Source organism: Caretta caretta, chromosome 7 (assembly GCF_965140235.1).
Source record: "Caretta caretta isolate rCarCar2 chromosome 7, rCarCar1.hap1, whole genome shotgun sequence".
In the NCBI taxonomy this organism is placed as follows: Eukaryota; Metazoa; Chordata; order Testudines; family Cheloniidae; genus Caretta; species Caretta caretta.
The window spans coordinates 30,749,630-30,771,563 of NC_134212.1; the positions used below are offsets into that span (position 1 = coordinate 30,749,630).

The 21,934-nt window shown below is 52.8% G+C and overlaps 1 protein-coding gene across 1 annotated transcript; it reads right to left on the reverse strand.

The window, feature by feature from the left end:
• Positions 1 to 812: 812 nt before the first annotated feature.
• Positions 813 to 21,613, reverse strand: LOC125640534 (cathepsin F). The gene is made up of 14 exons (XM_048859132.2): positions 21,378 to 21,613; positions 16,335 to 16,454; positions 13,631 to 13,706; positions 11,374 to 11,474; positions 10,756 to 10,831; positions 10,434 to 10,547; positions 10,039 to 10,184; positions 8,321 to 8,417; positions 7,297 to 7,377; positions 6,751 to 6,870; positions 6,196 to 6,260; positions 5,573 to 5,663; positions 4,919 to 4,977; positions 813 to 4,428 (listed from the first exon to the last, which is right to left on the reverse strand). The coding sequence occupies exons 1-14, from the start codon at positions 21,582 to 21,584 to the stop codon at positions 4,354 to 4,356; spliced, it is 1,428 nt and encodes a 475-aa protein (XP_048715089.1). The 5' UTR covers positions 21,585 to 21,613; the 3' UTR covers positions 813 to 4,353.
• Between the last annotated feature and the right edge of the window lie 321 nt (positions 21,614 to 21,934).

The following is a 21,934-nucleotide window of genomic DNA, read 5'->3' on the forward strand; positions in this document are numbered from 1 at the left end:
CCTGCTGCAGCAGCGCCAGCGGGCACGCGCTGGTGTGAACATCCCCAGTAACTCCCTGGAGTCAGTCACTCTAGGGCAAGGCATTTACGTTGAGGTTTGTACCCAGTAGCCTGTCACCAATAGTTGAGCTGCAGCAGTGATGGGATAATTTAGAGGCTGGTGGTTCATGGCCCAAAGCCGTCAGCTTGAGATCCAACCCACTTCAAAATGTGTTAAATCTACTGGAACTCGCATGTTCTTGTTACCCACAGAACCGTCCACTCCCTTTCTGAATCCCATTACTCGGCCTTGGTATCTTGTAGCCATGAGTTCCCAAGGATAATGGCATGTGGGAAAAGTATTTCTCCTGGCCCCGTAGATTAAGGATAGTTTAGTGGCTTCCAGTACTACCACGGATGGGTTCAAATCCCTCTGCACTGGTGGGAGCGGGACTGAAAACTGCTGTACCTTTAAAAGCTCCAAGGGCTAGAAGCTGAACCTAGACACAAAACAGACTGGAAATAATTGTTAGTAGTGGGGGGAATTAACCATTGGAACAACCTCCCAGGGTGTGGGGTAGATTCTCTGGCCATTTTTAAATCAAGCTTGGATTTTTGTCTGAAGTACGTGCTGTAGTTCAACCAGGAATCACTTCAGGGCAGGCCTAGGGTCAGACTGGGTGATCATAGTGGTCTAAGGGAGGGAGGTGCCCTCAATTTCACTTCACTTCCACCTTGCCCATGGTAAGTCCACTTAGGGGTGCTGCTTTGCAACTTTACTGTTTTGGGGGGGAGGGCGTCCTGCGGCCCCAGACAGAAAATGCAGCTCAGGCACTGGGTTCATCATTTATTATTAGTGTACAACGCAGATCAAGGAACATCAAACCCTACAGCATTGCTCTGAGCTCCTGCTACAACTGCTCTGTGGCAGGCCCAGCCTGCCCTCCCTCTCCTCCAGGTGCACAGATCGGGCACAGAGAACAGCCCTTCGCATTTTTCTGTTACAAAACCAGCAGAATTTTTCTCCATGCAAACGACAAGGGGGAAAATCCAACTTTGCCACCAAAAAGCCTCTCACACACCCCCTCCTTGCTCCTCTGCTTGTAACAGCATCCTCCAAAAGCAAAGTGCTTAACAAACCGCAGCCCGTTGTTCCTCCCACGTCTGGGAGGTAGGCCATGGTGCGCTGAACTTTTGTCCTACCTGTACATGCAGCTTCCTTGCTGTGGTCTATCTGGGACAAGTGCCCGTTCTTTTAAGCAGGGGTTCAGTCCCACAAAGGATCAGAACTCTAGCCCCCTTTCTGTGCCATTTCAGTCCGTGAGCCAGAACCCCGATCAGCTAATTCAGTCCTGAGTTTCCAGAATGGAGGGGGAAAAAACCCAACAACCTGCAGGCTTTTCTTTATTGCTTAGGAGAGATCTGGGCTGGTGATGATGTAACATATGGCACTAAAATCCCAGTCACTCAGTAACACACTGGGAGGACTAGATCCTTCCCGGGCAGGCATAAAGCAGAATCACAAAAGGCTACTGCCCCCTTGCCTTGTGCAAATCCACTTGCAAAGTGCGTTTGACCATGGAGCCCCCGGAGGGGAAATACTGCAGCGAGCCTCTAGCAGCGTTCATTCAGAGCCCCCAACCTGTGCTACGTGCGGCTCTGCGAAACGGAAAGAATCAAATGTAATGGAACGGTTTTAGCAGCGAGATCACAGCTAGGCCTACTCGACCATATCCTACTGTGGACTTACACCAGTGCTTGGGGCGTGGGGCAGGAGATATAGGGAGCCACAGAGCTTCCCCCCCCCATCTTCCCCAACTTTGATCACCTACTCTGACAATAACACTTTGCCTGAACAAAGGGCTTCCTATATGAATTTGCACCCCGGGGAGGGGGAGGGGGTATAGCCCATGTTTGCTGTACAGATAAGGAGAAGGGACTTGCCCACAGACCACGCAGATTGGCAGCAGCAGAGCTGGCAGCAGAAGCCAGGAGGCCTAGTGTAGACTGCACCTGCCCACCCCCTGCGTGGGAAGGGACAAGGCTGCAGTGGAGGCAGCATATAGGTTGGGCAAAAATTGTCTGACCCACCTGGTTTTCCTGAAGGAAATTACGTTTTCACCGAAAGGAATATTTCGTGAAAACGATCTGGTTTTGGTGGAAAAAAAAATCTAGATTGTTTTTGTTTCTGCGTCAAAAAAACCAAACACCCGGCAATCAAAATAGTTTGGCAACTAAATATTCCAGTTCCCACAGGCTACCACAACGCCACAGTGGAGTGCAGTTCAGACGCTTCGTGTCCCTATTCCCCCTTACGGACTGTGCTCCCCAGACTACATCTCCCATGACACACCACCTTTGCCTCCCCAAAAGGGGAGAGCACAGTGTAACATGGGAGGTTAGCCTGAGTAAGGATCCCAGCCTGCAGAGGAGAATGGGCACAAGAAGCACCTAAACTACAACTCCCATGAGACACTGGGGTTAGCCAGCAAGAGGGGAGACTACAATGCATCATGGGAGATGCAAGGATCCCAGCTTGGCAGCTTTTCAGAATCAATTTTTTTTTTTGCGTTCTTGAAAAAAAATTTAAAAATCACACCTTTCCACTGAAAAAAATCAAATATTTTCTGACCAGCTCCAGGCAGGATATTAACGCTCCTGTCTGGGAGCCTGGGAAAGCCAGTCTGGCATTAAAGGAAAGCTGGATTCTCTTCGCTCAGAGCCAAATTACAACACCAGAGTGGCTGAAAAAGGTGCCCCAAGTCCTCCTGTTCTTTCTGCGGATACAGACTAACACGGCTGCTACTCTGAAACCTGAAAAATACAGCACGTGTGTGAATGGGTGGACTATAACTCCCAGCATGCAGTGCTCCAAGCTCCCTTCCCCCACCCTCCCAGAGAACTGCTGCCTCCAAGAGAGATTTCCTGGCTGACCAGCCCTGCTCACATGCAAGCTGGTGCCAGGACTGAGCTCTGGAATTTAAGGGAGCTTTTCTTCCGCTCTGCCCTGTAAGGGGAGCCCAGAGGGAGGACTGCCCACCTGGCAGTGAAAGGAGAGCCAGGGGAGGAAATCTCAGCTAAACAGTAGCTGGCTGTACCCAGGGCTGGATTTAGGGGCAGGCTTGGTCTCGGGCCGAACCTGGCTGTATCCTGCAGTCTAGTCTACCCTCCTGCAAAGCAGCCTCCATTTCTCTGAGAGCCAGGAGAATTTGGGGCACCGCAATTAATGTTTTCCAAAAGCCACAGCTGGGTGGGAGTGTGACTCAAGGGCCTGTCCTTTGTAAACCCAGGCTCCTTCAAGGTCCCACCCCCAAAATTGAAGCTTTTGAAACCCCTGCCCCAAGACATGAGACAGGAGCAAAAATGGTTTTGGCAGGGAGGGGTGCAGAATCTAGAGACTGGTCAGTTTCATGGGCTTAATGCCCCATCTTTAGCATAATCCTTAGTGTTTCCCTGTAATAGACCCAGCCAGGCAGGCTAGAAAAATGGAAACCAGCAGGCCCAGCTCCTGTTCCAGAGAGAAGCAGCAGCTCCAGCCAGGGGCAGTGTATCAGAATTAGGGCCAGGGATGGCATATGGAAATTAGGGTTTCCAGCTTTTCAGAGTGCCTCCCCCCCAGATGGGAACAGGCACAGCTTGCAGGGACTGTGTTGAATCCACCAATGAAAGCAAACCAGGTGGGGAACATTTCTCTGCCAGGAGAGAGCGAGCTGCCTCCAGAGCGTGGGTTGAAAAGCAGTCCTCGTGTTGGGAGCCAAGACCCCTGGTTCCAGCTCAGTGGGGCAGGGGGAGGAACACGAGATGAGTGGCACACCGTTCCAGGATACTGCACAAACCCATGGCTGGAGGAGGCCCAAGGGACTGTAGCATAGATTGGGCAGCAGCTCCAGTGCCACCAGCAGCCCACTCTAGGTGGCCTTTCACTCCACAAAGTCTGTCCCACTCACCTCAGCTGGCAGTGGGAGAGCTTGCAAAGATGCAGCCCTGGGAGATGGCCCATAAGGACAAATTCTGCAGTGGAAATCCTAGCCCAGCTCTTTCTGGGTGGCATTCTCCAGGGCAGAGGGCTCCCTTCTGGGCTCAAGATGCATGCATGAGCGCCCCCTGGTGGCATGGCACAGCCTCCCCCATCCTGCTGATCAGCCAGCCCCAAGTCAAGTCTCTCCCCGGCCCCTTTGCGTTTCCACACTGTGGCATCTCCCCCAGCTTAGCCAGGGCCCTTCCCCCTTCTCAAGTCCCTCTCCTATGCTCTAGGGAAGCTAGCAGGCCCTAGCTCGGCTGGTGCCGGGGGGCTGGGGCAGTGACTGGGGGCAGGGTAGTGAGACACAGAGGAGGGGATTCACAGGGAGGTGGGGTGGGGGAGGTCCTGCAGTGTCTAGTCCACCACAGCTGAGCTGCACATGGTGTTCATCCCGCAGGCTCTGCTGCCCCGGTACAGGTAGTAGTAGCCCTGGAAAAGGAAAAAAAGAGGGGTTGGTGCGTTCCCATCAGCCAGCAAGCCACTACTCCAGGCCTAATTCACCCAGCACCTGCTCATTGTGGCTTAGCTTTGTGCACCTCTCTGTGGCAAGACTGGGAGGTGCAGGCTGGGAATCCCAGGAGAACCACAAGGACTGGTCTGTGTCCAGCAGCCCTGAGGAAGATCCCTTTTTCTATCCACCGCTGCCCAGCCCTGACTCTCTGCTGCCAGAGATGATACTGGGGAACTAGGCCAGGCTGGAAACGTGGGAGAAAACAGAGGGAGGGCAGCATGAGCTGCTCCTGGGAGGATGCCTAGCCTCCCCTCCCTGGAGATGGGGCTGGGGGAAGGATGGGAAAGCCAGGCAGCCAGTGTAGGGGAGATGGATTGGGAGTAGAGGAACAAAGCCAGGTGGCCCAAGCAGTCTCTATCCCAGCCCACACCCACAGCATGGGCACCAGCTGCTTCTTACTGGACTCACCTGCTCGCCCCAGTCCTTGCCCCAGCTGTTTTTGATGGCCCAGAAGGGGGTGCGGTCACCTGGAAGGTAGAAAGGTCCATCATGAAGGCTAAGCTTGAGGAGAGGGGGCTGGACAGTTCCTGATACATGGCTGGGGCAGAGCCCAGGCTGCTAGGGGGTGTTGCAGCATTAGCCAGCACTGCCTGAGCCCCTGCTGTCAGCTTCCACTTTTATAGCAAGGGGGATTCTGTACATTATAGAAACTGGTCTTAGTAGTACCCAGACTCTTGGGTTCTATCCCCACCTCTGGGAGGGGAGTAGGGTCTAGTGGTTAGAGCAGAGCTGGGCGCCAGGACACCAGGGTTTCTCTCTGATTCTGCCAGACTCACTATGCCTTTGAGCTAGCCACCTCCCATCTCTGTGCCTCTGGTCAGTACAAATCCATGAGAGAGAGCTGGGAGCAGCAGGGACTTGGCTCAACAGTGACACATGCTGGTGGCAATGAGAACTACCTGCTCTAGGCTGGACAGTACGGAGGAAGGGCCAGCAAGGCCAGTCCTGGAGGGAAACAGGATGGTGCTCAAGGTGGCTCATTAGGTTTAAGGGAGCCTAGGGAATCGACGTTCCCCGAGGCGTGGGGGGCCCTCCTGTGGATTCCAGACTAGCGTCACTTACGTGTCCCATACCCCACCAGCAGCACCGCGTGGTCAATCATCCATGGGTTGCAAAGGAGCCTGAAGGGGTGGGAGACCCCCCTCCTGTAGAACTGAAGGGGAGGGAGATGAGGAACATAACATTAGCGAGCTAACTGCACAGATCCCTACAATGCCACCGAGATGTAGCTGCCCTTAGGGTGGAGCACAGGGCTTTGTAATACAGGGATCCCTTGTCCAGTGCTGACCACCTCTGGGATGCGAAGTGCCCCTTACTGAGTCCTTGCCCTGTATAACAGCACCACCTAGTGCCAAGCCCAGGTATTGGGGCAGTACTGACTGCAAAGGGAGAGCCCCCCCCAGCTGAATGCTCACTCTCTGGCATCCCACTGGATCCAATACCACCTGACTTCAGCTAGAACTCAGGTCCCAGGTTTTAACACCTCATTCTGAGAGCCCCAGGGCCAGGGTAGGACATGTCAGCAGCCTCAGGGCCTTCACACAGCTCTTTATCGGAGGCACATGCTGCATCCCCGCCTGCCTGCGCCAGGCTGTAACAAACCAGCGAGTCTGAACTCCACTGCAATCCCACCCAGTCTATAAGGATGTGGGAGCAGGTGGCTCTGCCCCGAAGCATCTGCTCACCTGCATAGCGAAAGCATTGAGTGCAATGGAGATGGGTCCATTCTTCGCCAGCCACGCCGCGATCTCTGGAACAGACAGGACAGGTGAGTTTGGGCTGTGGCAGGGGCGCTGGGTCTATCGCAGAGCTGACTGGGAAGGGGGCAGAGAGGCACAATCCGCCAGGCATCAACAGCCTTCAAGGGGTCTCGGCCTCACATGGCTCATGAGGTTCCCTGTGCTCCTTGCAGCTAGGTCTCTCTGGGCCTCTGGCACACGCAGGCTGCGTGACTCTGGACAACGCCCTTCCCTGCTCTGTGCCTGCCTTTCCCCTCCCACACTCTTTAGGGCAGGGACTGTCTGTGCAGCGCCTGGCATGACGTGGGGGAAGATCTCGCCTGGGAGTTCTGGATAGCTCCTGAAACAACACAGGGTCCCAATCTACCCTAAGACACAAAGCTGTGTGGAAGGGCAGGTCTTTTCCACAGGCAGCTCCGAGTCTCCCTCCCTCCCCATACCAGGCCCCAGTGACTGGAGTTAGGAGGCAGAGCAGAGGCAGTAGGAGGAACCCAGACTCACCAGTCTCGTCGCGGGAGATCTCCACAGAGCTGTTGATGTAGACAGCCACCTTGGTGGCAGAGAAGCTGCAGCTCTGCTTGTGGCCCTCGTAGCTATAGTCACCCTCTGTCTCCAGGCCACCTGGAAGGAGCAATCCCCGGGAAGGGAGGGTTAATAATGCCAGGGGCTAAGAGACAGATCCTGCCGCAGGGAACTCGCCTGGGGCTTGTACAAGACTACAGGGATCTGGAAAAGCTCTGTGATGCCCCTCAATCCCGACCCGCAGCCCCTTCCAACCCCAGCCCTAGGCTCCCCATCACCCCCACCCACAGCCCAGCCAATGCCCCTCAATCCCGACCCGCAGCCCCCTGCTACCGCAGCCCCAGGTTTCCCCCGCATACAGCCCGGCCAATGCCCCTCAGTTCCAACCCTGCTATTCTATTTTACCTCAGCTAGTAACAACTGCTCATCTTCCTTAACCGCCCAACCCTTGAGCTTCTCCTATTTGCCCCAGTCAGGATGAGGCCTTGACCTCCCTGCATTGGGCCTGGATGGTCCTGAACTCACCTAGCCGCTCAATGGCCTCATACGCATTGGAAGGCAGTCCCCCTCCGCAGGCATGGTCCAGTCCATCGCAGTCCACCAGCTCTGCAGGGAGAGAGACCGGCCTCTTACCGACCCGAGGCTCTCAGGCTCCCATCCCCCCAGGGAACAGCCTCGCAGCTGGGATGCTCGTGGCCAGCTGGAGCCACTCCCGAGGCTCTGTTAGGGTCTCCCAAAGCTTTGCTGGCCGCAAAGCTGTCCCCACCCCCTGTTGGCTCCTCCACATCTCTTTCCGCCACAGGTGTTCAGCAGGTAGCGTGGGCCACTGGACTAGGGTGTCAGGACACCTGGGTTCTATTCCCAGCCCTGCCACTGACCTGCGGCAAGCTCCTTCCCCCCTCTGTGCACATTTTCGCCCTCACCCTGGTCTAGTTAGAATGGAAGCTCTGCAGGGCAGCGACTGTCTCACTGTGTGTCTGTCCAGCACCGGGGGCACGGAGCGACCTCAGTCAGGGTCTTGTGTAGAGCTCAACACGACAGGGTCCCCCGCTTTTGACTGGGGCTGCCTGGCTCTACCACCAACCCAGACCTGGTCAGGTTTGCTGACAGTGCTGAAATCACAGAGGAAGCTGCAAACACCTCTGGGGAGATCAGGGCACTGAAGGGGGATTAGCTCCCACCTCCTAATCCCCACCCCCAATAAGGAGTGGGAGGAGGAACCCAGCAACCAACCCCCCTTCTCCTCAAAGCAAGTTTGGGTTCTTCACTCTGGTGCAAGGATCGACTCTTAACAGGAATTTCCGAAGAGCCATCATCTCCGGGAAACCAGCTAGGTCCAGAAAGCCTGGGAATTGGTCAGGCTCTCTGGGGCACCAGCCATGCGATGCGCTCCCTCTCCTGGCTAAACAGCCCAGGACTCTGGGAGCTCCCCATGTGGCAAGACTGGGCAGTGCAGGCTGGGAGAGCCACAGGGCCCTGGATAAGGGATCCCCCTTATATGTGTCACAGTCCAGCTCTGGCTCCTACACCACAAGTGCCAGCCACATACCCTGCTCCGAGAGTGAGACGAGAGACCCCCGGCGCAGGAACCACTGTCCTTCCACGTTGCCGGTGACAGAGAAAGCCCAGCAGGAGCCGCACATACCCTGGAAACACAAGGCCAGACAGATGATGGCCCACGAGTGACACGACAATGTCACAAACCCTCAGACCCTCCCAAACCCCATCAGGAAATGGTGCGGGAATGCTGACTGCAGGGAAACCCCCAGCTACTCCAGTCATAGAATCATAGAATAGAAGGGTTGGAAGGGACCTCAGGAGGTCATCTAGTCCAACCCCCTGCTCAAAGCAGGACCAATCCCCAACTAAATCATCCCAGCCAGGGCTTTGTCAAGCCTGACCTTAAAAACCTCTAAGGAAGGAGATTCCACCACCTCCCTAGGTAACGCATTCCAGTGTTTCACCACCCTCCTAGTGAAAAAGTTTTTCCTAATATCCAACCTAAACCTCCCCCACTGCAACTTGAGACCATTACTCCTTGTTCTGTCATCAGCTACCACTGAGAACAGTCTAGAGCCATCCTCTTTGGAACCCCCTTTCAGGTAGTTGAAAGCAGCTATCAAATCCCCCCTCATTCTTCTCTTCCGCAGACTAAACAATCCCAGTTCCCCCAGCCTCTCCTCATAAGTCATGTGTTCCAGTCCCCTAATCATTTTTGTTGCCTTCCACTGGACTCTTTCCAATTTTTCCACATCCTTCTTGTAGTGTGGGGCCCAAAACTGGACACACTACTCCAGATGAGGCCTCAGCAATGTCAAATACAGGGGAAAGATCACGTCTCTCGATCTGCTGGCAATGCCCCTACGTATACTTCCCAAAATGCCATTGGCCTTCTTGGCGACAAGGGCACACTGTTGACTCATGTCCAGCTTCTCGTCCACTGTAACCCCTAGGTGCTTTTCTGCAGAACTGCTGCCGAGCCATTTGGTCCCTAGTCTGTAGCGGTGCATTGGGTTCTTCCGTTCTAAGTGCAGGACTCTGCACTTGTCCTTGTTGAACCTCATCAGATTTCTTTTGGCCCAATCCTCTAATTTGTCTAGGGCCCTCTGTATCCGATCCCTACTCTCCAGCGTATCTACCTCTCCTCCCAGTTTAGTGTCATCTGCAAACTTGCTGAGGGTGCAATCCACGCCGTCCTCCAGGTCATTAATGAAGATATTGCACAAAACCGGCCCCAGGACCGACCCTTGGGGCAGTCCACTGATACCGGCTGCCGACTAGACATGGCGCCATTGATCGCTATCCATTGAGCCCGACAATCTTGCCAACTTTCTATCCACCTTATAGTCCATTCATCCAGCCCATACTTCTTTAACTTGCTGGCAAGAATACTGTGGGAAACTGTGTCAAAAGCTTTGCTAAAGTCAAGGAACAACCCGTCCACCGCTTTCCCCTCATCCACAGAGCCTGGCCTCTCGCAGCAGTGCTCTTTGGGATGAGACAGAGACAGCTATATTAGCACTGGTGACATGACATCCCTGGAAGGGTCGCACGCAGGGATCAAACCTGCAACCTCTGTATCTACCTCCCTGAGCCTCGACAGCTTGTTCTAAACCAGTTACATTAGCTCAGAGGCATTAGCCGCCTCAGCCGCTATACCTGGTCTAGCCACTAGCGGGAGACAGAGTGCCACAGCAGATTATGTTGGCCTAAGCTCTGCAGCTGCGGCTGTCAGGGTGGCGGATTGATGTAGCCATGGAAACCCACCTGGTCCTTGACGTCAGTGACGGCCCCACGCTCCCGCCAGTCCCATTCGGCAGGAGGCGGGTCGCTGGGGATGGCAGCCGGTTTCATGGGCCGGGCCGGGAGTTTAGCCAGCAGCGGATTCAGGTACAGGGAGCGAAATTCCTCCTCTGAAATGAGACAGAGGGCAGCTCTGGAGAAACGCCCAGGACTCAGGAAGCCCAGGGTACTTGCCTATGATCTCCCCTGACAGGGGGCACTGCAGAGAGTGGGGCAGGAGCGCTGGCTGTGTGGAGAGCTCCCAGCTACTCCAGCCCTGGCCCCAGGCGTAGAGAGCGGGGAGCTCCTAGCGCTTTCCTGTAGGGTGTGCTGCCAGGGCTCCATGGGCATACTGAGTGCAAAGCCATCACCCCTCTCACCCGTCAGGTCGCTGAACTTGGTGACTCCGTACTCGGCCGTGCCCTGGTCCAGCTCCTGGATCGTCTGAGCCTTTTCCAGGTTCTCCGCAAAGATCTGCAAACGCCTCTCGGTTTCTAAACAGGGCAACAGATCCAGGGAGTCAGAGTCATTGTGAGAGAGGGAGTGTGTCCAAGATAGAGGGGGCTCCCTGCCGTGTTGCAGGAGCCAGTGCAAAGGATTCTAAGGTGGGAAGAGCTGAAAGGGTGATGGGAGCTGGCTCGCAGGATTCTGGAAAGGTGGTGGGATGGGGGCCCAAGAGATATGCCAGCACCTGGGGCTCACCTCTTTCATCCTTGTAGCTCTTCTTGTAGGTGGTCAGGAAGTCTTTGAACAGTGAGATCAGCTGGACGGATGCATTCTAGGGACACAGAAGCAAGCGACTTAGAGACCTGGAAGGCTGGAGGTGGTATCTGAGAGGCTGATGCTGGAAGATGTGCCATCTGCCAAGGCCAGGTGAGTGCCTGTCTGTAGGGGGTGCTATAGACCCATTCTCAGTCTCCTCCTGCAGCAGGTCTGTCTCTGGAGCATTGCAGGAGGTCAGCCTTAGGGCTGGTAACCAGAGGAGGTGCCATGCTGAGGCACAGCATAGGGGCAGGGTGGCAAAGGGGTGGAGCCAGAGGCCAGGGCAGTGGCATGGGGGAAGGTATGAAGCAGCATATCACGGGAGGGGACTGGAGAAATGAAACCCAGAGGAGTACCCCCGCCCCAGGTGACATACCCCCCTAATCCAGGCCACACCCCCTGCCCTACCCTGGGAGCAAGAGGCCTCATGTGTCCTAGTTCCAGCCCAACACACTCTCCCCACATGAGTTACCATCACTAGAACAGAGACTGGGGCCCCTCAAGGGACAGGACAAACTGGGCTAGAGAGGAGGAGGAGTGAGGCAACCAGCCACCCACCTGGGAAAGGGCCTCCAAGCGAACTGGCTCTTCTGGTGTCTTTGCATGAGCCGGCTCCTCTGGCTCCAGGGGGGCTGCACTTTGGACCTTCTCTGATGGCTCTAAACACAAGAGGAGGCAGTAGCAAACGTTGCAGGTAGCCCCGACACAGTTAGTGTATAGATCTCATGCCTTGGGAGAATGAGGGCCAGTGCCCATCTTCTTCACGCCCAACAGCAGGGGTGGCCAACCTGGGACTCCGGAGCCACGTGCGGCTCTTCAGAAGTTAATATGCGGCTCCTTGTCTAGGCATCAACTCCGGGGCTGGAGCTACAGACGCCAATTTTCCAATGTGCCGGGGGGGTGCTCACTGCTCAACCTCTGGCTCTGCCACAGGCCCTGCCCCCACTCCACCCCTTTCCGCCCCCTCCCCTGGGCCTGCCATGCACTTGCTCCTTCCCCCTCCCCCCCAGAGCCTCCCGCATGCCACAGAACAGCTGATTGGGAGGTGTGGGGAGGGAGGGAGGGGGAGGCGCTGATCGGCAGGGCAGCCGGTGGGCGAGAGGCGCTGGGAGCGGAGCAGCCGATGCGGGGCTGCTGACATATTACTGTGGCTCTTTGGCAATGTACATTGGTAAAGTCTGGCTCCTTCTCAGGCTCAGGTTGGCCACCCCTGCCCAACAGCCTCTACTGCTTGTGCTAAAGGAGATCTCCCTTGGCTAGCAGCAGTAGCAGGTCCCTTATCCTGTTGGTAGCCACTGGAGGGCACATTCACTGTTCTAGATTCCCAGATTGGAAGGCCAGATGGGACCACTGTGGTCATCCACTCTGACCTCCTGCATAGCCTAGGCCAGAGGACCTCCGATAGTCCTTCCTGCCTGGAGCCCATATCTGGTGGCTGAGCTAGAGCATAGATTTAGAGATGCACCCAATCCCTAAAAACTCGAAGGGACAGGTTGGATTCTTCATCACTTGGACAGTTGTTCCAACAGTTAAACCCCACCCTGTTAAAAATATGTACCTCGTTGCTAGCCTGAACTTGTCCAGCTTCAGTTCTCAGCCTTTGGGTCTCAATCTGCCTCTCTCTGCTGAACTGATGAGCCCTCTGCTCTCCAAACTCTCCTCCCTGGGGACACACTTACAGCTTGAGTTCAACTCACATCTTCCTCTTTAAGGCTCTAAGAAGCTCAGTCTATGCACAAAACTTGTATTGCTTTAACTATACCACTCTAGTTAATGTGGTACAACCCTCTCCATGTGCATGCAGTTATACTGGGATAGATATGCTTATGTCAGTACAGCTATTCCAGTACAGGAAGGGGAATAAGCTATTCTGGTAAAAGCTCCTTTACCCCAGGAAACGGCATCCACACTAGGGCTGGGTAGATATCACTAGGTTAGTGAAACATTGTCTATGTTACACAGAACCACTAACTGGCACAGCTATACCAGGACAAAACGGGAGTCTACAGCAGGCCTTAGTCTCTAACTCCAGGCAGGTTTTCCAGAACTGGAATCACTGAAGCCAGAAGCTGGACAAATTCAGACTGGAAATGGGAATCACATTTTTACCCATGAGGGGAATTAGTCATCAGAACAACAGACCAAGGGCTGGGGTAGATCCTCCACCACTAGGAATGTTTAAATCAAGATGGGATGTTATTCTAAAAGCTCTGCTCTAGTTCAGCCAGGAATTAATTCAGGGCTGGCCTATGGCCTGTGTTATGCAGGAGGTCAGACTAGATGCTCACAGTGGTTCCTTCCGGCCTTAGAACGGATGAATATTGTGGCTCTTCTCTGAACCCTTTCCAAAGCTGTCACCATCTTTTTCACAGTTCGTCAGCCAATCTGGATGCAGTGTCTCAGGAGTGGCCTCACCAATGCAGGGATCGCTGATATGCAGCCACTTCTGGGATGAGATAAGGCAGCTCTGCAATAGTGCACAGCAATGCTACGGAGCAGGTGAGGTGGGGAGGACAGGACAGCTGATGGAATCCACAAGGGGGGAATTTAGGTCAACAGAGTGGAAGCACCCGAGCTGGAGTCTGGCCAGGAGACTGGATTAACAGCCAGCTATTTGGGAAAGTGCCAAAGGACTCTTTAATGGCCAGAAGTGGATTAAAGCTTTCATAACCAGCTCCTTCCACACCGGAAATACACGGCAAGTGGCCATGTGCAGGTGGTGGAGGGGTGTGGCTTTGATTCCAGACTTAATGCTCTTGTTTACATTCTAGTCAGGATCCTTTAAAGGGATGACACCCATGCAGACCCGCCATACCAGCTGGACGACATTCCTGCTTCACCAGCCTCTTCCTGTTCATCCATGGCTGACTCCAGACCTCAAAGTGACAAGACTTCCAGGAGACAGAGAGAAAAACAGGCCTTGCCTCAGAATTTCATAAATGAACAGTACAGAAACCTGCCCGGAGGCAGCAGTGATGAGTGGACTGGGAGGGAATGGTGATGGTGGTGGTGGATTCTGTTCCTGACTCTGGGAGGACGGTGGGGTCTGTTGGGTTAGAACAGAAGGGCCAGGAGAGTCAGGACTCCTGGGTTCTACTCTTACTTCTGCTCCTAACATGTGATGCTGGGGAAGCCCCTCAGCTGTACTCTGTAAAATGGGGCCAGTGTTTCCCTAACTCTTGGATGGGGTGCATGTGTCTTAACTTATTGGTAAAATGCTCTGAGACTCTCAGCTGAAAGGATGCCAGAGAAGAGCAGAATCACTTCTCACTCCACAGCCCTCTCCTTCCAGCCAACAGGCTGCACCCGAGTTACTCAGCTGATCCTCCACTAATGAAAGCTATGAAAAGATCCTCTAGTTACAGCGTGTTTGGGTTAATGCCAGGTCACAAGACAACGAATGAGAGGATTCAGCAGACAGAGGCCTGGCTCATGGGACAATGACTGGAGAGTCTGACACAGGACAAACTCAGACCAGCAGGTTGCTTACAATGTAACCGGACTCCTGGGTTCTGTGTTAGTAACGTCCCTGTTTAGTTTCAGAGCCATCTCCCAGAGCCTCAGCTCCACTGCCTGCTTTTGACACCCCATTTTAATACTTGAAGAAACTGGCGCTGGTTTGCATGTACATACACATGTGCCCTTGCTTCTGATTTCAACCAGTAGAAGACAATCAGCTGTGTGTCTTAGCCCCCCTTCTGTAAACACCAGGAGCAATTCTCCTGGAGATCAAGCAGTAGTGATGCTGCTTTTGAAATAGGAAGATCTAGCTCTATCCTGCCACTGCTACAAAGCCCCCCCCCCAGTTTCTCCAGTTCTCCCACTCTGACCCGAAGGAATGTGTTTGCCTGTAAGAGTGGCATGTGCACAGGACATAGGTGGTGGGGGAGGGGGGGTGGCACCCACAGAGTTCTGCCCCCATCATGCTTTGGGAACAACATCCCTTTCTAGAATCCCCATCAGGAATCGGAAAAGTCCAATCCCTAAACACCACCCCACATCCCAGATGAGACCTCCCAATGTGTCCACTCACTGGGATCGTAACTGTCTGCCTTCTCTTAAAACAGAGCCTCAAAGACTACAGATCCCAGGATGCCATGCTCAACAATAAGTGCCCTCCACTTGAATCAAGATGAAGCAAGGTATGCTGGGAGCTGCCGTACCATTAGCCGTACCATCATACCTGTTCCATTTAATGCAAATTAAGTGTATCCTTTGGGCTCCTACCCAGTAGGAGATGTGACCCTCCTGGAGTTACTGGGGGAAGGAGAAAGGCAGTGATTCATAATATCTCTGCCCAGATTCTGCTCTCTGTGATATCAGTAAAAAGAACAGGAGTACTTGTGGCACCTTAGAGACTAACCAATTTATTTGAGCATAAGCTTTCGTGATGCATCCGATGAAGTGAGCTGTAGCTCACGAAAGCTTATGCTCAAATAAATTGGTTAGTCTCTAAGGTGCCACAAGCACTCCTTTTCTTTTTGCGAATACAGACTAACACGGCTGCTACTCTGAAACCTGTGATATCAGTGTAAATCCACAATCACCCCATGAAAATCAGCGAGCTGAATACACACTTATCCTGGTGCACAGAGATCAGAATCTGGCCGTAATCCCACAGAGGTCAGTGATGTGACATTAGAGTCACACCAGTTTAATTGACCTATTAAGAGTGGGTGGATCTGATTAAGTGGACCTTGTGATGAAACAGGATTTTTCTGCAATATATTTATGGCCCCTATGTGTGCCTCAGTTTCCTCTACATTTTGTATGGCTGCCGGGGGGGGGGGGGGGGGGGGAGGGAAGGACTGTCTGTCTAAGCCTGAATGGGTCATTAAAAAGGACTGGCCGAGGATGACCCCATATCAACTGAGAATCCGAGAAGCCAGTGGCAAATCCAGTCACCAGGACACTGACACCTAATAACCAATGACCCAGAGGGAGATGGATTTCCTCACCTCTCAGCAGGGAAACTGAGCAAGATCACCCCAGCTCCAGAACAAAGGACTGGGAAGGTGGGGGGATAGGAACTGGCTTCTGGATGGAGTCTGGGCTCTCACCTTGGAGCTAATCAAGGACATCAGACAGAGAGAGAGAGAGAGAGACAGCCTGAACCTGGAGTTCGCTACAGCTTGCTGGGCTCTGTGCTGGCCAGAATGGATCGGGACTAGTCTTTGACCTTCATTTCTCTGTGCTAACCTAAGGACGACCTACGTGGTGTTCCAGCTGACTAATAAACCCGACTGTTTTGACAACACTGTTTGAGTGTCGCTGCAAAGGCTGGGCGAGGTATATTAACGAGTCTCTACCAGGAGTCTCTCTCAGCCGGACTCACTGAAGAGAGATTACAGCAGGAAGCAGGAGTGCTGGAGACGGTGAGACACACACACCCCCGTTGGGGATCTGGTACACTGAGGTGGTTCCTCCAAGAGGCTGTGCCGAAGCTGGGGGTGTAGCGCCAAGCGGGTGGAGCTGTGACAGACCCAAAACAAAACCACAACCCAGCACCTGGTCCTTACTATTTGCTCCGGCTCCACTGAATTTTCACAGATGGCGGCATCCTGGTTTGTGAATCCATAGTGGCTGCATGGTGACTTCAGCAGGGTCACATCCAGATAGTACTTGATCCCATTCACCACCTGCAAGCAGAACACAGTTCTCAGGTAGGCAGAGCATGGCACCATCTGCTCCATTACTGCAGACCCCAGCCTAGAACTTAGCATGCAGTGACAATAAATGGGGAACTGGTGAAAGACAGAACACCAGGGTTTGCCTGTGTCCGGCAGCCTTGATAAAGATTCCCCTCTATATTCATTACAGCCAAGTTCTGGCTCATCTCTACAGCAAGGGATGCTACAGGGATCTTGTTGGGACAAACTTGGGTTCAGATTTCATAGCTTATTTATTATACAGGTGAATATAAAGCATTTTCATCATTTTGCAAAGCCAGACCGGGACCATTAGATCATCTACTCTGAACTCCTGTATAGCACAATTCAGAGAATATCACACAGTCACCCCTGTGTTAAGCCCAATAACTCGTGTTCAGCTAAAGCACCTTCCAGAAAGGCAGTCAGGTCTGGACTCTCAGGCATCAAGAGATGGGGAATCCACCACTTCCCTTGAGAGTTTGTTCCGAGGGTTAATCCCTAATTGGTAAAAATTTGCATCTTATTTTTAATTGCTATGTGTCTGGTTTTAACTTCCAGCCACTGGTTTTTGTTCTGCCTTTCTCCACTAAAGAGCCCTTTAGTACCCAGGATTTTCTCCCTGTGAAGGTACTTTCACACCAGGATCAAGTCACCTTTTGATCATTTTGAGAAGCACTCTTTAAGTTTCTCACTGTCAGGCATTTTTTTCCCAGCCCTCTTCTCTACATCCTCTCAATTTTTCAACATTCTTTCTAAAATGTGGCCCCCACAATTGGACAAATTACTCCCGTACTGGTCTCATCAATGCTACATACAGAGGTAACATGCAATCAGAAAGTAATCTACCAGAAGCAGTTCTTTATAAAACTAAAGATCTCCCAGAACTGGTCTGAAGTTTGAGGGTAGACCTGTGCTAAATTTGCAGATTTTAAGCCAGGAGGGGATCACTATGATCAGGCAGGAGCCTGACACAGGACAGAGAATTTCACCCAGCGATTCCTGCATCCAGCCCAATAACGTGTGGTTGAATTGGAATGTAATTTTTAGACAGACCTCCATTATGCTAGCCAAACTTGAAAAGTGAAATTGACTAGAAACAAGAGTGAAACTGCCTCCTCTGTTCCTCATTGTTCCCAGCAGTAACGCAAAGGCGTAAGTAAAATGGAATGGAAACCAACACAGTAGGGATGTAAAGATGGTAACTGTTATCTCCAGAAGATAGTCCTTTACTGGCCTAGCTGCGACTGACAGGGGCACATGACAGTCCATTAGCAAGTTCTAAGGGTGTGTCAACACTGCAGCTGGGAGGTGTAATTCCCAGTGGGGGTAGGTGTACGTGCCCTAGCATGCTAAAAGTGGCTAGCCACCAGAGCGCAATCCCATCTGAGATCCTAGGAACGTACCCAAGTTGCTAGTCCAAGCCACCGCTTGAGTACATACCTAGGATCTCCAACAGGATTGGATTTGGGCGGCTAGCCCAAACCACAGCCTGTGCCCCCTGGCACGCTGCTATTTATGGCACGCTCGCTCAATCAGAGCTAGCCTGTGCACGTCTGCCTGGGCTGGGAGTTACACCTCCCCCTGCAGTGCAGACATACCCGAATAGGGTTTCCTCACCTCTCAAGTCTCCTGTAAGCTTAGAACGCTTTGCCCTATTTTGGGTTCCGATAACTGGTTTATTTGTAATGTGCAAAGGGTGTGGATAAATTATTGCATCTTCTTATTTACCAGCATCTGGAAGGGTTAATCACGTACTCTTCTACAGGACTTCTTAAGTAGAAAGATGCAACATATTGTTAATTACGTTAGTTAATTCCTGCTGGTTACAAATCCAGACTAGCGGGTCTGACTCCTCAGTCACGCCACCCTGGCACTGCAAAGGGATCTTAAAGTTAGTATTTGTATTAGTGGAGCTCCTAGGAGCCCTGGCATAGAAGTAAACTGACCCTTGAGAATATCTCCCGCACCAGTCAGGGTAGAGCTGGAGTGAGGGCTCCGCACTGACTCTGCTCCCAGCCCCCAGAGGATGCGGCTGGAGCTCTCTGCACACTAGCTACTGTCACAGGGGGACATGGGAAGCAAAGCATATGTTATACCTAGTGCCAGACAGGCTCCTGCACCGCCCCAGGATGCTATGCCCTCTCTGCCCTGGAATGGGATGCCTCTGGCGCTGAGGGACCTAGAATGGAGTGCAAGATTGCAGAGGATGTGCGGGGTGTCTCCCCAGGGCTATCCTGAAAGAGAAACTTGCACCAGACTGGATCAGACCCAAAGTCTGTCTAGTTAAAATCCTGTTTCTGACAGTGGCCAGTGCCACGTGCTTCAGAGGAAGGCACAAGAACCCCACAGTATGAAGATATGGGATAACGTCCCCTAACTCCATTAGCTCTCACCGTGGTCTCTAACAGAGATCGGCTTAAGCCCTGAAGCACAGGGTTTTATATCCCTTCCAAAATTATCATTATGTAGGACAAATGAATATTCCTGATATCCATATAAATGGCCAATCCCTTTCTGAATCTTGCTAAGTTCTTGACATCAATGACTTCCTGAGGCAAGTAGTTCCAAAGGGTCACAACAGGGTGTGTGAAACATGTATTTTCTTTTATCAGCTTTTAAGTCAATAGAAACGTAGGACTGGAAGGGACCTCCTGGGTTATCAAGTCCAGTCCCCACTATTGCAGGCAACGCCCCATCATTGAATCCAGTCCAAAACTTATCCAGCACCATCCTCAAACTAGCTGGGTTGTTTGCCCTGCACTGCTTCTATGGGGAGGTATTCCAGACTCTCCCTCCTCTGATGGGCACAAACCTTCTTCTCATTTCCAGCCTCAGTTGATTCCTGGCCAGTTTATCCCAATTTGTTCTTCTGCCAACATTGTCCTTTAGCTTCAATAGCTCTTCTCCCTCTGTGGAGTTTCCCCCACTGTACCTAGACAGAGCAACAGATCCCCTCTCAGCCTTTGCCTGGTCAGGCTAAACTAATCCAAGCTCTTTCAGTCTCCACTCATAAAATCAGCTTTCCATGCCCCTGATCATCAGCCTGGGAGCCCTTCTCTGTACCAGGCCAATCTGAATTCATCTTTGTTGAACATGAGTGACCAGAACAAAATGGAACAAGGCATTCCATATGACGCCTTGCCAGTGTCTTGTACAATGGCATTCATACTTTCCTATCTCAACTGAAAAGACTGCCTGATGCATCAGATTAGTTCTCCCTCCATTAGAGTATCTGCGTTTCAGACTAATTTTCCTCTCACATGTTAGCTGCAGATCTCCATGAAAAAGCTCATTTTTCTAACATGAATTACTGTTTTGTATTATTTCAGTTCTCAACAGTATTTCCAGCTGATCCCACTATTAGAATCTTCTGCAAATTTCGTTCATGTGCTATTTCTCCTGAATCATCAAGTTAAATAGAGCCATGCCCTATGGTACTAATTAGGCACCTCCCCAACTCGAACACCTTCCTGTTTATCTCTTTAGTCTCTTAGAGAATGTCTAGCACACATGACTGTGCTCTGATCCCAGCCAAAGTGAATTAATTTTTCAATTAGGATGTTGCGAGAGACTGCAGCAAGTGTTTTCGTAACATTCCAACCTACGGCAGGATTCTCCATGTGTCCATTTGTTTAGCTACAGAAACGACCACATTTATCTGGCCAGGATGATTCTTTATAAACCTTTTGCTCACAAATCTGTTACTCTCTCTACAGAGGTTCTAATTGTTTCCTTCCCGTTACTGTACTAAGAAGGAAAGTCAGATTCACAGGGTGGTAACTGCCCTTAGAAACACACATAAGTAATCATACAAATTAGTAATTCCTCCCAATCCACATAACCCAGTTTATGGCCCCAGTTCACATAATCTAGTTCACAGCCCCTTATCTAGTCCATATAACCCAATTTCCATCTCCCACAGTCCTTTTGCCCTGTACACCTGTCTAGAACCTCTAACTCAGTCCATATAACTCAAACGACACTGCTAGTACTTTTACTGTATATTCTAGTCTTTATCCCCAGGCTATACCCTCTTATAGCCCAGGCTATACCCCAGCATATCAACTACAACCCCAAGGATCCATATATCTCAGGGCTTGTCTACATTTAAAACATGACAGCAGCGCAGATGCGCCACTGTAGCACTTCAGTGTAGACGCTACCTACGCCGATGGGGTTCTCCCATTGGTGCATGTAATCCACCTCCCCGAGAAGCGGTAGCTAGGTTGATGGAAGAATTCTTCTGTTGACCTAGCGCGGTCTACACAGAGACTTAGGGCATGGATTTGTCACACCCCTGACCCACGTAGTTAAGATGACCTAATTTTCTAGCACAGACCAGGCCCAGGTATGAGTTGGCAATCCCTATTCCTTTTGTCATTGCCAAATCCTCTATCCCAGGCCATGCCCCCCAGCCCCTTTGCCCGGTATCCCCGTCCATGTAACCCAATATACCCCTTTGCCCTGTATGATCAATGTGTATACCCTCAAGTCTACAACTCAAGCCAGAGCCTTTAGCCATATAACACACACTGTGACCCCCACCGCAGTCCATATAACCCAGGCCAGACCCCACTAGTCCTTGTACACAATACTCCAGCCCATATGTCCCAGCCTTTCCCTCCGCACCCCACCGCCATGCCCTGGTCTACATAACTCATACCCCAGCCACTCTGCCCTGTACCCTGTCCAGTCCAGACCCCTGCGCAGCCGACGCCGTGGCCTTACGACGCAGCTTGCAGCCCTGCACCGCAGCACAGACCAGATCCCTCCCCAGCCTGGCTCTCATCACCCGGTGCGTGACTGCAAACACGAACCACAGTCCGTTCTCCCCATCCCCAGCCAGGCTGCCGGATACCCCCGGTCCGGCCCTGGCCCGGCACACACACCGCGTTCCACCCGGCCCCTCACCTGGGCCTGCGCCCGCCGGATGGTCCCCAGCCGGGCCGGCCCCCCGCGCTGCTCCGCTGCCCGGCTGTAGCTCTCCAGGGCGAAGCGAGCCGCCTCCAGGGCCGCAGGGTCCCGGGCAGCCTCCAGCTCCCGCAGCGCCCCGGCTCCCGGAGCAGCCCCCAGCGCCGCGGGCAGCAGGAGCCCGACTAGCCCCAGCGGCAGCAGCATCCCGGCCGCGGAATGAGCGCCGCCTCCGCGTGGGGCCCACATATGGGCTGCGGGGCGGGGCGTCCGCTGCCATAGAGACGGGCCCGCCCCCTCTAGGCAGCTAGGGGGACTCCACTGTGGGGCACTGAGCCCCACCCATCCATTCCCCACCCTACATGGATCCCCTCCAGGCTCTATACTCCAGGGGCCCTAAGCATCCTACCTACACCCTACCTCACACAAATTTGTGGGGGGGGGGGGTGGAGGGTGAGAAAACCTGGATTTGTGCTGGAAATGGCCCAACCTGATGATCACTTTAGATAAGCTATTACCAGCAGGACAGTGGGGTGGGAGGAGGTATTGTTTCATAT